This window comes from Periplaneta americana, chromosome 8 (genome assembly GCF_040183065.1).
Source record: "Periplaneta americana isolate PAMFEO1 chromosome 8, P.americana_PAMFEO1_priV1, whole genome shotgun sequence".
NCBI lineage: Eukaryota > Metazoa > Arthropoda > Insecta > Blattodea > Blattidae > Periplaneta > Periplaneta americana.
This window is the reverse complement of record NC_091124.1, coordinates 105,169,261-105,184,753: the sequence shown is the minus strand read 5'-3', so window position 1 is coordinate 105,184,753 and position 15,493 is coordinate 105,169,261. Positions and strand designations below refer to the sequence as shown.

At 35.4% G+C, this 15,493-nt stretch overlaps 1 protein-coding gene across 1 annotated transcript in view; it reads left to right on the top strand.

The window, feature by feature from the left end:
• LOC138704916 (uncharacterized) overlaps positions 1-15,493 on the top strand; it is a 97,587-nt gene that overhangs the window by 49,817 nt on the left and 32,277 nt on the right. Inside the window, exon 7 of the mRNA XM_069833315.1 lies at positions 3,383-3,494. Within this exon, the coding sequence (XP_069689416.1) occupies positions 3,383-3,494 (112 nt within the window). The remainder of the gene's footprint in view (positions 1-3,382; positions 3,495-15,493) is intronic.

Below are 15,493 nucleotides of genomic sequence, written 5' to 3'. Positions count from 1 at the left end.
TTGCAAAAAGTTGTTATGATGGTTGGTTTATCAGATATGAAACTACCATGTAAACTCCTAAAAACTACTTCAAATTGTTTCACAGTGTCTAACCATTCGTATGAGGGAACAATCAGACCTCGTTTGGACAGTTTCTCTATTCAGTCAATACTTTCTTCTCCTTCAGGAATATTTATATTCTCTCCACTAGGATCTCATAAGGTATAATCTATCTGGCGACATCGGTGAGCAACATAGCCTGCTAAATATCGCAGCCCGTTTGCACAACATTCAGAAGTCTCAGAATAATGTGATGTTGCGAAGTCTTCAATAAGAGTTTCTTCTAAAATAATCATTAGTATCCAAAATGTTGATCAAGTTCTCCATCTCGGGTGTTAAGCCAGTGAAAAGGTGAGAGGTGAGGTAGTCCTCTGAATCAGTTTCAGCTGCCACTGAAGACGCATTTACTGAAATGTCCAAAACATTACGACTCATTATTAGAAGTCGCAATCAATTCTTGAATTCCACTGGGAGTGGGTGGTCATATGTACGTCCGAGTACCCTGATCTGTGAAAAGAAATTCTCAAGACAGTCTTGGTTAAGTCTTGCTGTAAGTACTTAATTAATATGGTGAATCTTCTGTAAATCGGAAAAAACATCCCAACAGAGATCTTATACTGGTTATAAATCCTTTCTGAAATGGAAGCAAGACACTCTTTTTCCCAACCTTCATATATTCACATACATAACAAAATTTGCTAGCACATTTTCTTGGGAAATGTAGTTTAGACCAATAGCACTTGCAATTTAACGTTGTTTATTGACAAGGATTCTAGAATTAAAGATGTCAAAAGTGTCGTTGACAAGGTAAAAAAAATCTAAAGCCTCTCTTTCTTCTGGCAAAAGGTAGGAAATAGCATGAGCAAAGTGGTTAGAAAACAACTGGCAAGCAAGATACACTCTCTGTCGATCTCTGCCATAAAGGTTTATATGTTCAGGTTTTAATTTCAGGCAAATCTTCATTTCACCACTGTCCAATGTTATTATCTGCTCTATAATTCTTTTGTCGATTTTTTCCCACTAGGAAGAACAAACCCATCGTCAAGAAAATGATTTCTTAGAAGTTTTATTGCATGGGGTACATCACAAAATACCCATATGCGCTTCGTGACATCACATGGATGATTGAAACAAGTGTTTCTATAACTGACACCTAACTCATTTCAAACTCGAAAATTTTTTTCACCCATGTCGCAGACCACTCCCACTACTGGTACTATAAAGCCTACTGCATACAGTTTCACAATTGCTTCTTCTATCAGTTGCATAGTCACTGTCGTATCATACTGAATATGGGCTGTTTCCAGTTTTTACATAAGCCTCTTACCATTATCACTTGTACTTAACTGTGGGGTCCATAAATTCTGTCTTCCTCCTGATCGTAACATATTTGTGCAATCACATTCATTTCATTGAAACTAAGTATCCACAGTCTTTCATTTGTGCTTAAGCTTTGGCCTGACTCATCATTAAATTTAGTACGTCATTTAGTATACCTGCATGGCAGTGGAAAGAATTTCAAGTCCATCTTCTCAATGTTGACAACCCAGGAAATGGAATGCCTACGGTACATTTTTTCTGAGGTACACTACCGGTCAAAAGTTTTTGACCAGGTATGAAAAGAACTATATACTTTATTTCAATGCACAAACACATCGGAAAAACTAAATAGACCAACAAAATAAATATTTTCTCTCTCTAGCATTATGATATGACAGAATATTCAAAACGAAATCCCTGTTTTAACCACAAATCCATAGTTGTGATAGATGATCGAAAAATTTGACTGGTAGTGTATGTGTAACATTTTTTGGAAATTGATCGAAGGGTAAGCACTCTGCTTATATCTCCCTTTCTTCAGTGTTGCTTCTTTTTCCCTCTGATTAAACTGTCAATTTGTGTCTCAGTAAAAAACCTTTCTTAATATCTTGAAGATACTCTCCTTAACATTATTTTTAAATCTATATTCCACATCCTGTGTCTGTTTCCTGCTCCCAGCTAGTTCATAATTCAAGAATTTGTTCTACTGTTTAAGTTTATTTACCTGGTTCTGTAAGCTTTCATTTTTCTTTTCGCTCAATTTAGTGTATATATCCTGCTTTAAACCACTATTTTCTATTTCAGTGCTAACACCTAGCTTTCTCTTTCTTTGGGGATAAAACTTCTATTCTACCCAGAGATCGTTTCTTAATTTCTCTTTTAGTTTTTCTGGAATCTCTATCATTTACCTGTTCTCAAGTGTTAAAAGTTATGGTTGATCATCATTGGCTGGATGCGGAGATTGGGTGATATAAATAAGGATGGAATTGCCATGGCTTTCAGTTGCTTTCTTGCTTTTGTTCCCAGAAGTTCTGCTCTCAAGTCTCTCACGTAATCCTCTTCTTGAAAATGGACACTGCACACTCTTGCTTGTTTTACATTAATGAAGTCTTTACGTTTGCAAGCATGAACCCATACCGCATAGAGCGTTTTGTCTTTAGGAAAAACGTGATAAATTACATCAGTGCCTTGAGTTTTTTTTGTTATAATTCTGACAAACAGCAACAGCACAAATTAGATGTTTATAAATATATTACACACATAACACAAAAAAGACGCAATATCACAGTTTTTGCCACCTAGCCTCCAATAGTAAAAACACACATAATTACTCGGAAAAACGAAATAAAAATATTAAATTCTAATTACTGTAATATAAAAATATTAACTCTGCTATGTATTTACTATAGCTTCTACTTTAATAACAAGAATATATAGAAACAAAATTAGATAGAACCATCCATTTGTCACATTCTTCGAGTAAGCTCTGCACATTTTATACCAGGGATGTTGAACTGGCGAGAGAGGGGCGGAAAGCATAGGGAAAGCGTTGGCTCCCCGTCCACAGTTCACCGGCGTTGAATGACGTATCTGTGGCCTGTACGCAATCACAAATGACAGACACTAAATACAAATCCCCTCCCCTACCAGACCAATGACGCGTGAATGGAAGGAAGGGGTGAGTGACTTATCCGATGAGTGACGCAACGCCACAATTGTCGCCCAGTTCTCCAAGTCTGTTTTATACCATCACATGCCTCACATGCCTCCACAGTGATGCCATGCGCACAACGGAGAAACTCATCGCCTTTGCGCATCTAGAATAAGCACCCTCTTGAATAATAATACTTAAAATAACCTAATTAATAAGCGAACCTATTACATGTTTTCAGTGAATTAATCTTTGTTTTAACAATTTTTTGATAGAAAAGGTATGTTTATCTTGTAACATTTATTTTGTGAACACATAGGCTATTTTGTACGGTTAGATATATCATACAGATAGATTTATTTCTATATGCAGGTAACAGACGAGATTGGGATCTCATGCACAGATATGCGTTCCATATGCTCTTCCTAGAAGACGGGACAAAGGCAACTGTTGGAGTCATTTGTCAGCCTTGTACCTGTTCCAGGTTAGTTTCGCATATATTTGAGTACCTAAGTTGCAGAAAAATCTGAAAAAGTTTGTTATTATATTAGCCAAGTTCCCATCTGACAAATAAATATCAAAATTGAAATAAAAATTGTTATTCAAATACTGAATAACATTTTAAGCTATTTTAAAATAAGTTTTGTAGTATGGACATCCAGGATGAAGACGGAAAGGCGGATTCTATTCATCTACCACTTTAAAGATGATGATGATGATGATGATGATGATGATGACGGTGATTACGATGATGATAGTGGTGATGACGACGATGATGAAATGGTAATAATGATATGATGATAATGATTACGATGGTAGTTGTGGTGGTGATTTTGATTAGGCCTATTATAACGATCATGGTGGTAATGATGGTGGTGATTGTGATGGTGGTAGTGATGTGAATTTAATTTTACTTACTAAAAATTCTGCGCTTTCTGATTACAATATACAGTAGGTAATACAGTGTAATACCTAACACAAATTATTTTAATCGAATTGCATTAATATGACATACTTGTACCTATACAGTACATACACGTATGTATATTGCTATTAAAACAATTTTGGTGTGCATAATGCTAATTTTTATGAATATTACACTTTTCAGTCCACTTTCAGTAGGCCTATATTATTCGTTTCATTTTATTTGGAACTTTAGGAATAAGCACGTAATTTTCTCCTACATAAATTTCTATTACTACTACAGCGATACGTTTGGTTACTTTAGGTTAGGTGTACGGCGATCATAACTAGCTTCGCTTGGTACAGAGACTATTGCGGTCAAAGCAATTCATTCTACATTGAAGCAGTGTTCCCGCGCACTAAGATACTGTGTTTACATCTGTTTATTCGTGGCCTGTGTGTACAAAATATCCCTTGGATTTAATAACATTAAAAAAAAAGTTTATTTGAAGACGCTCGCAACTGCAGAGGTTATATCAGCGTCGCCGGTGTGCCGGAATTCCCTTCTGGTAATTGAATTTGCAGCTAGGCATACAACACCTTGGCATTTTATTCAGGTCTAATGTATTCAAAAATAAAACAAGTGACATTGATGAGTTCAGTGAAATTTGTCTCTCGAATTAGCTATAAGATATCGCAATTTGTACCATCCCGTTTATCTTATAGCGTTAGAATATCTTTTGTTTGCTAAAAACTTTATGAGACATGAGACTGTAACATACCCTAAGATTCACCGTTCAGTTTCCCCTTCCCCGAAATTTAATAATCTGAGAAACGTGATTATCATGTTTAAGAGAACGTAAACTCTGTTTTCTATTGAATAAGATATACAATGGGAGAAAGGCATTCTCAAATTTGAAGGAGACCCCGTTTTTTTAATGGTTGAAATTCTTAGTATGTATATGTAATCATAACAACAGAATCAACTTGTGTTTATGAGGGAGTGAAGTAGAGAGGGAGATTGACTTTTAGATGGGAAATTTTTATCATGACAGATTTATAACAATACGATGCCAATTTATATGACATATTTTGTTACTAACAATACGGTGCCAATAAATATTGCTTCCCTTATTTATAGTCAAGGCTAAGTTGCCCTATTTTTTAATTCTCTTCAAAATATCTTTCTTCAAAAGTACATACATTTTTCTTCTTTCAATTTCGACCTAAAGAATTCTTCAATAATAAAATGTATACAAAAGCGTTCTAGCAAACCCTTCACAGCTATTTTGTTTGGTAAAAAAAAAAACGTACAATTCTTTTCCAGGACAGACCTCACAAATCAGTATTGTTTATATAAACAGAGTGTAACAACTTTAATGTTTAGAATTTCTGGAACATGTTCCTTGACACGTTCTACGTTGATTAAACCTAACATACTCATATCCAAAATTGAGAGGTTACAGAGATAACAGAGCTGTAAAAAATAGAACTTCTTGCAGCTCCAAGCATTATACCGTTATACAAGGCCTATTTTATGGCATTACTAAGTAGAGATACATAAGAAACATTTGAAAAGCAGTGAATGAAGGAAATGTTACTTTTAAGAGGAATTAAATTAAAATTGTTTAGGTTGCTAAGGAAACGAAACAGACAACAGTTTAAAATAACAGTTGTGGAAAAAAACCCGTATTGTGACTAGTCTTTTTATTGAGTTATGACCATTAAAACATGCGTTTTGTGTACACACATCAGGAATACGCCGACATAGTTTATGTGTATGGACTGTGTGATAGCAATGCAAGAGCAGCTGTTTTGGCATATCAAGCACGGTTCCCAAATCGTAGGATTCCTAGTGCCCAGGTATTTTCACGTGCCTATTGGCAAATTTCACAGTCTGGTCAACTTCCAAGCGCTTGTGTGAAGAAGGAGAATGCACAACGACAAGAACAGGCACAGGTACAAGATATAATTATTGATATTGTAGACGAAAATCCACGGTTAAGTACACGGAGGATTGCTGCACAGCTTGCTGTAAATCATATGAAGGTATGGAGAACACTACATAAGAAATGTTTGTATCCGTATCACGACCAAGGAGTACAGCATCTTGAGCCACAAGATTTGGTTCCTCGTGTGAATTTATGTAACTGGCTAACTATTGAACATCAATTGGTTGCAAAGATTTTGTTCACTGATGAGGCTACATTCGCCAGAAATGACAAAACTAATTTTCGAAATAGTCATACATGGGCATATGAAAACCCGAATTCAATAAGAGAAAGACATTTTCAACGTAGATTTTCTATTAACGTGTGGTGAGGTATGCTAAACGACAGACTTATAGGCCCATACCTCTTCGATCACAATGTAACAGGAGAAGTTTATCAATTATTTTTACGAAATGAACTACCAGGTTTGCTGGAAGATGTTCCGTTGGCTGTGAAACATGACATGTACTTCCAACATGATGGTCATCCTGCTCACTTCTCTCTCCGTGTGCGAAACTTTTTGAATGAACATTTTTTCAATTGCTGGATATGTCGTGGTGGTCCTCAGGCATGGCCTCCAAGGTCACCTGATTTAACGCCTTTGGATTATTACCTGTGGGGTGATATTAAGGTGTATGCAACAGAAGTTGACACACGTGAACAGTTGCTGAACAGAATCATTGCTGCTTCTGAATTAATAAAGAACAGCCCTCGTACCATTCAATCAGCCACAAATGGACTTCTGCGTAGAGCCGAGAACTGTATTGCCGCTCAAGGAGGACATTTCGAGCAGAGACAGAATTAATCACATTTTCCGCAAGAAGTACAGTGTTTGGAATCTTAAGGACATTTTTTTTCAACTTTGCACTGCTTCTTTCATACTCACAAGTAGTTGATATTAAAATGTAATATGGTGATAATAAAAATAATGATACAGACATGTCACTTTCGGAAATTGGTGTTATTTCTTTCAGTATTCAGTGATAAAATTAAACTCAAAAATTTAACTTTGGGGTACAAATACTCCAAACCTATAGAACTTTGGATATAGGTATGTTAGGTTTAATCGACATAGAACGTGTCAGGGAACATGTTCCAGAAATTCTAAACATTAAAGTTGTTACAACCTGTATATATATATATATATATATATATATATATATATATATATATATATATATATATATAATTGTGTTTTCAAGACATTTCCACTTTGAGTTGTATTTTGGGATATAAGGGTCAAGTTTAAATTGCCGCAACGTCCAATAAGCATTCTGCAAAACAAAGAAAAAAGAAAACTTTTATAATAGATGTGTTTACTTATACTCGTTTCAAAATATCGTTCTTTGTGAGTACATATTTTTTCTTTCTTTCATTTTCGACCAAAGATATCCTTCAATAATAAAATCTATACAATAGCGTTCCAGTAAACCCTTCACAGAGACTTCATTTGGTAAAGACAGATCTCTCAAATATGTTACAAAAAGACTGCCTCTTTGTGTTGTGTTTTGGGTCATGTTTAAAACTCCTTTTTATTTGGAGATGCTTTAGAAATTCATGTATTGACAAGGGGAGAGCATGTCTAATCTGTTGAAACTCCCAATGACCGTTCTACAGAACCACGAGAAATTAGGTCTTCATACAGCCTTTCAGCAAACCCTTCCGATTGTTACTGACGAACAATATTGCCTGTTGTAAAATTGACACAGGAATAAAAGTTATCTTTATGGCATTGCTATAAATTTTCTTCTCATGCGCATTAAAATTGTGTGTGAACGTAATAATGTACACTAACAACACACACAAAGCGACTTTGGCTTCATAATCCATCTCGGAAAAAAGCTTCGACTACACTTATGCTGAGTGCTATAAAACGCAAAAGAACTAGCTACAAATGTCGCTACGTATGGCATGTCATGTGGCCACACGTAGCGACATTTAACGCAGAATTGAGCAGTAATTGTCGCGCCCGTGTGGATACCCATTTTGCGACAATTACGGCAGCTACATTTGTAGCAGAAAACCTGCGACAAATGTAGCTCGTGTGGCCGTACCCTTAGTCACAAAGCCAAATGCCAGATTGGAAATTTACATGCCATGATTAACCACCGCCTCAATTACCAATACAAAAAAACATTAATCAAATCTACAATTAGTTACATGAACAAAAGCTATCTATAACACACAACAGAAACAGGAATTTAACAAGAGTAAAAACGGCATATTCATATACACACAGATTCTAAGCACTCGATATGACCACAGATGTTAAAGTGTGTATAAATAAACTTAAAACAGAGAAAAAGGTGCACAGTGATGCCAACATAAAAATTATCTTCATACACAATCCAGTCTATATTGACATTAATTTAGAGTGATTTATTAAAGGATGCATTCAAGACTAATTTAGAAAAATGTTAAACGAACTCTCCTTGTATCAAAAACCGATGTTCCTGAACCAAATGATCCTGTTTTAACTCTTGATGTCCCAATGTCACCTACAGGTGACGCTCCTTAACAAGCTGTCCAAAATTACTAATAAATATATTTAAACATAAATCGCCGTCGACAATGACTTATTAGACATCTGGTAACTGAATTTCAATCATTTTTGGCGACTAGCTCGTAAATCTGCAGCAGTAGAGAAGAAAACATCAGAGTGGATGCAGAAGAATCTCAGCTTTGTGCGCACTTCACATTATGGCTTGTGAAAATAGAACTATGAGTTAAGTAGTGTTATTTTTGTTTCCGTATATACATTACTAAACTATTGATATTTTATATGCAATTTTCATAAATAAGTGAAAAAGGTGCATATAGTGTATATAGGGACTACAAAGTGACATGTCACCTCCAGGTGACATTGGTCAGATACATTGAACGTCTGATCTCATTATATTAGTATAGTTATGTTACTTATTTTTCTTGTATAGTCTGACTGTGTATGAAATACTGGAGATGATAGACGAAGATACAATTGGAGCATCGTCTGTAAGTGATATTACCACCGGCTGATGGACCAGTTATCTATGAGGAAAGTGGTGACGAAATTACCAGTGACATCAACCATCTTCCAGGAAGAATATTCAGATCTACATTTGAAGTCAACGTTACTTCTGCCAATGACGTACTAATAGATAATGATGAAGGAAATAACCCGAGACCATCAACAATTGACGAGATAACAATGTCCAAACACTCAAGTTTCAACAGACAAAAACAAACTGCCGAAATCAGATATGAATATACATGGAAGAAATAATTATGGTCTACGAAAGAACACAGTCTAACATTTCTCGCGATGAAAGACAATCTATTTCTAGTATTAGTCAGACTTCAGCAGAGAGAAAAAAAAACAAAATAAACTACTTCCAATATTTATTTTCGTAATAAAGAGTGGTCTGACAAAGAAGAAATCTTTACTTGTAAATCTGGAAGAGGCGACGTAGATGAAATATTTACAGGTTATAATGAATCAAAATTTATTCCTGTCTAATGTTTCGAGCTCCTGTTCAGTGAAGAAATACTCGCTGTCATGTATAAAATGTCAAAATTGTATGCCCTCCAAAGGAATCATTCTATTGAATTGGACAAAAATGATATAAAAAGTTTACATTGTCATTCTCTTACTGACGGGCTACATGTCTCCCCAAAGCATAACAATGTTTTGCGAAACAAAATCAGATGTACACAATGAACTTGTATCCAATACCATGGGGAGAAGTAGGTTTACAGAAATCCATAAATATTTACATCTTTCGGACAACTTCAGTCTTCCTCCTAATGATGAATTTGGTAAAATCCGAAGATACTTCGAGATTCTAGATGATAGTTTTGGCCAACAGTTTGAAAAGGTATGGTCGAGTCACAAATCTATTCATGAAACAATGATTCCCTATTATGGGAGACAAAGTGCCAATCAGCATATTCATGGAAAGCCATTGCGTTTTGGATATAAACTATGGTCAGCAGCTACACGTCTTGGCTATCTCGCTGCGTTTGAACCATACCAAGGAGCTAAACAGGCCAAGCAGAATATAGGTTAGTAGCTGCTGTTGTGTTGGAACTTGAAAGCTGATTACCAGCAGCTTTTTCACCTTAGTTTTTACTTTGGCAATTTCTTCACAAGTCTCAACTTGTCAGTTTTTACTGAACACAAATGGAGGAACAGGAAGCATTAGAAAAAACCCATGGGGAAGTGTGTGGTTGAAGAATGATGCTAAGCACATGAAAAAGCGCAATCGTGGCGCAATATCTTCCGCTGTGACACAGGATGATGCTGTTGTTCGATGGCATGATAATAATATTGTCACTCTTGCTTCAAACTGCCACAGTGTAACTCCAATTTTGAGAACAGATCGAGTCAGTGTTGTTACAGGGAAATGAAGCAAAATTCAAGAGGACTGCCCTTCGGTTATTGAATAGTACATCAAATACATGGGAGGAGTAGATAGATTTGACGAAAATGTTCATTCTTTAAAAGTGAGCTTTCATGGAACGAAATGGTGGTACCCAATTCTTCATTTGATCTCGATTCAGCCTGTCATAATGCGTGGTTAGCATCAAGAAGAAATGCAATACAAAAAGACTTGACATATTGTGAATTCCCGCGAAATATCGTGCAAGTATGTTGTGGTCTCTATGGGAAAGACCCATACAGACATCCAGCCAGCGATTCAGCCTCATTAAGTAGTATTATTACATATATGCTATTTTAAATATTCTTCAATTAATAAAATATGATATTGCAGTCATTAAATGTGACAATAAGATTTATTGCCCAATGTCACCTACAGGTGACACCCCTACAGTCCGTTTTTAAATATGATTTTCCATGAATTCTCAATAAACAAAATTTCTATAGGTTATAATTAACATTATTTAGTCATTTATAAACAATTTGTACATCTGTAATGAGTTTGGGCTAAGACGGGTTTATTCCCATATAATAATAATAATAATAATAATAATAATAATAATAATATTAATAATAATAATAATAATAATAATAATAATATAAGCCGTAGATCGCCAGTGGGGCAAGGCCTCCTGCTTGGGTAGGGTGGCTCGAGTCTTGACCATAAGAAGAGCCCACCTGATGGTCTATATTTACATTCCTAGTTTTATTGTCTAAAATATTTCACTAGCACTGGTTGTTACTGCCGCTCAAATTTGGTTGACTGCGTCCTTCCACCGTGTTCTTTGGCGTCCTATTCTGGTCCACAGTCCTCCTAGCTGCAACTTGAACTCGTCCCCACATCTGGTTCTCGGTCATCCACGGTTTCTCCAGCCAATTCTTGAATCCTACAGTGTCGCCGTGTGTGCCAATCTGGTAGGTTGCATTTTTACCACGTGTCCTCCCCAACGCCATTTCATCCTATTAGCTAGTGTGATCACGTCCTCTATGCCGCTTCTTCGCCATACTTCTTCGTTTCTGACTCTGTCCTTCAGGCTGAGTATTTTCCTTTCCATTCTTCTTTGACATCTTCCTAATTTTAATGTCTGTTTCTTGGTGAGTGACCAGGATTGCGCCCCATATAGAAGTACAGGTGCAATGCAGCTGTTGAAGATCTGCCTCTTGTTCTGCAATTTCTGGCTCTTGTCCATTAGGATGAAGGACAGACTCCAAAACTTTTTCCATACTGATGCTATTCGTCTATAGATTTCTTTATCCATGCTGTTCTGAAATGACATGGTCTTGCCAAGGTAAATGTATTGCGTCACAAATTCGATGCCCGCATTGTTAACGATCATCTGCCCTTCTACGTCGTTAGACAATACTTTGGTTTTTCTTGTGTTAATTGTTAGGCCTAATGCCACGCTTTCTTCGCATAAATAGTTCTCTTCCAATCGTTTCCTGTATCTGGCAAACATAACCATGTCATCAGCGAAGCGTAGATTGGTCAGTTTTCTTCCGTCAATAGATATGCCATGCTTGCGACCCCAAGATAATTTACAAAGACCTCCTCCAATACACAATCAAAGATCTTCGGTGACAAGAAATCTCATTGTTTCACCCCTCTCTGAATGTTGAATGATGTTCCTTCTGCATCCAATTTCACTTTTGTTGTGTTTCTTTCATATAGCACACCAAGTAGTCTAATATATTTGGCTGGAACACCTGGTTCTTGAATACCTTCTATGGAATCGAAAGCTTTTTCGTAATCCACAAAAAGGTTATATACAATTTTAAATTGTGTCCCTCGGTTTTTTCCATGATCTGTGTCAATGTCTGGATGTGGTCCGCCGTTGAAAATCCAGATCGAAATACAGCTTGCTCCGAAGGACACGAACACTACGCAGCGTAAAACTTTCCTTTCTTAGTGCTCATATTACTGGCTATGGTCTACTACAGTGATTCTCAACCGGGGGAGGGGCACTCTCCCATATTAATAATAATAATAATAATAATAATAATAATAATAATAATAATAATAATAATAATAATTTTAAAATCTGCTCTATAAATATTTAAGCGTACGAATATTTTGCATTAAATAAAGACGTAATCTATTTTCTTTTAAATTAATACATAATTTCATGTTACTCTATTCTACAATCTACTCCAGTGTTTCTTAGCTTTTTGGATGAGGTCCTACTTTTCCTCATATTATATTAGTGCGGCACCGTGGCCTCAGGTACAGTATATAATATAGAACATAGTAGTGTGAAATCTGGTTTATTTAAAAAACATTACACCGTTCTAAATGGATTAGGATTAAGTGATTAGAATATTGTTAATTAATGCATATCTAGAGTAACTTTTAATGTTTTAAATTGTTAACCATGCAATTATATAATATTAAATTAAAAACTTAATACTTGGTGCCCCCGATAAAAGGAGAAGATGGTTGAAACTTTGGTCATTCTTCGAGAAAAAAACCCATTTTCGAATTTTGCAGAAAAAATAATCATTGACTTTACAATTATTGTTGTTGTTTAGTTAACTGTCCGAAGAAAGGTGTGAACCTCACAAGTGATACCAACAAGGCACCACTTATGAGACAGCTTAGCTAGGAAATAATCAGGTAGTGTGATCAATTAATATCAACATAATATTCATAAAAGATCACGCTTTAGTTATATTTCACAATTATAAAAAGGTTCTCGTGACGGAAAATCAACATTTTTAAGATATTTCGCCACACTTTCATTTTTGTTACATTTAGTCACATTCAAATACTGTGCCATAGGCTCGCAACAAATTTCGTGTTAATAAGTTTAAATTATACTGCATGTTCTGAAATGTATAATTTACAAAGCTACAGAACCGTTTTTGGATAAAGTAAATACTTTAACAGTAAAAAATAAAATATATTATCGGGAAACTGAAGAACTAATTTTTAATGACTTTCGTGTCACATACATCCGATAGGCTATTGAAATGTTGGTTCTACTAATAAATTGTATGCATGTCAAAGATGCTGCACAATTTTTTTCATGTCTGCAATTTATATTTTGCGAGAAAGACACTTTGAAAAAAAATAAAAAACTGTAATAATAATCACAATCATAACCATTTTTAATAATCATAGTTATTTTTTGTCACAAACACAAAGTAGGTGCTATGGACATAGTCAAATGTACAAATATTTTAGTCAAATGTATTTAAAATGTTATATTTACAGAAATATTATGACATTCCTCAAACTATAAAAAAATTAGTATGATCCACTGGCATAATACTGTTTTAAAAGATGGGCCTCAGGAGGTAACCTGTTAATCAGGTTGATGACAGAAGTTTTGTACCAGTTGTTACTTTTGGATAATCTTGCTTCTAGCATATGGCACAAGATGATTAGTTCTTGTAAAATGACGGTATTCACTGGACTTGCAATTAAAATATTTTAAGTTGTTTTTAGTTTTTAATAAAGCACAAATATATAGGTTAATAACTGTAATTATGTCTTCAGCAATAAATAACAGCTTACAATAAATGTTATAACTGTTAAATGTAACAATTCGAATGACCTTCTTTGCAAAATAAGTATCTTCGATACAACGTTATTATATCTCCGTAGATGAATGTCATAGGACATAATACTATGAAAAAAGCGTAATAGGCAGATTTTAGAAATTCTTTAGGCACTAAGCATTTTAAACATCTCAATATCACTCTTGATAATCTATTAAGGTAAGCGTTCACTACATCGTATCGCACTCTTCGTACGAATCGCACGCAACGGATATTTTAAGTGCAGTGCGTTCACTGCAACGGCTCTACCTCATCGCCTCATCGGATTCTCAATCAGCTGTTTAAAAGATGACGTCGTACGATATTGACATTGCTGAAAACAGAGGAGTTGAGGTTAGGTTTATTAATTATGACTGTTAACGAATAAGAATTTGTAATTGCATCATGCGTCTTAATTGAAGAGGAAGAAACGAAAGAGATATTGGTTACATAATATATATGTAAGAAACGACTTGATTACTGTAATGGGAACGCCTCAAATTATATAATACTTCGCAATTTTCTGCAAGCGAAATAAGTTTTCCGTCTGCCATTTTGGCGCGACACTGAACATGGCACAACATAATAGTAACAGTTGACCAATTGAAATTGATTTATTAAAGAAGGCCATGATTGCACACATCGGAAAAGTTGCTCATCCGAGAAACGTGGACGGATTTGCCGAGAGCCGATGCGTGCGATACGATGTAGTGAAAGCGGTTACACAACAATTACAGCAAAGATAGTCTTTTTCCGATCCGTGCGATTCGTCCGATGAGTGCGATACGATGTAGTGAACGCTTACCATTACACACCGTTTTATATGAAGTTCCCAGGTGAGCCTGGGATCTAATGTTATATCAAGAAGCATTACATGAGTTTGTGCATCAGGTGTAGGTTGTAAGAAGAATAACAATTCCAATATTCATAGATAATCCAGTAGCCTGGAATCACTCCTTAGCGAAATCTAAATAATGCTTTATTGTAAGTTTTAGGATCTCCAATACTGTAACAATAAAATGTACTGTCATCGGCAAATACTAATATTACAATTTAAATCATTTATCACTATAAGAAACAAGAGGAGTTCCAAAACAAATTCCTGAGGAACTCCAGTTTCAAGTTTTAGAAGATTTGAAATATTTCCCATTGATATAAACTTGTTGAGTACGATCAGTTAAAAACTTGCAAGTAAGGCCATTTCAGTGGCAGTGATTCCATAATACCACAGTTTACTAATAATGGTTTGATGAGAGACGCAATCAAAAGTCTTCAACAAATCACACAGGGTGGTCAAAGTCTGGCTATGATTTTCGAAACCGTGAATAACAGTAGCTAATAAATCATCCATACATTAGACAGAAGGAAGATAGAAGCTGCAGAGATGAGATTTTTGAGATCGGTTGCGGGGTTTACTCTCTTAGATCATAAAAGATCTGAAGACATACGTGCTGAACTTAAGATTTTTAATCTCAATGATAAATTGTTACAATGTAAAGAAGACTGGAAAGAACCTATTGAACGAATGCATGAAGACAGGTTCCCAAAATTACTTTTGATGATGATGATGATGATGATGATGATGATGATGATGATTATGAGTAAATCACCCATAGCATTAGTAGTGGATAATTT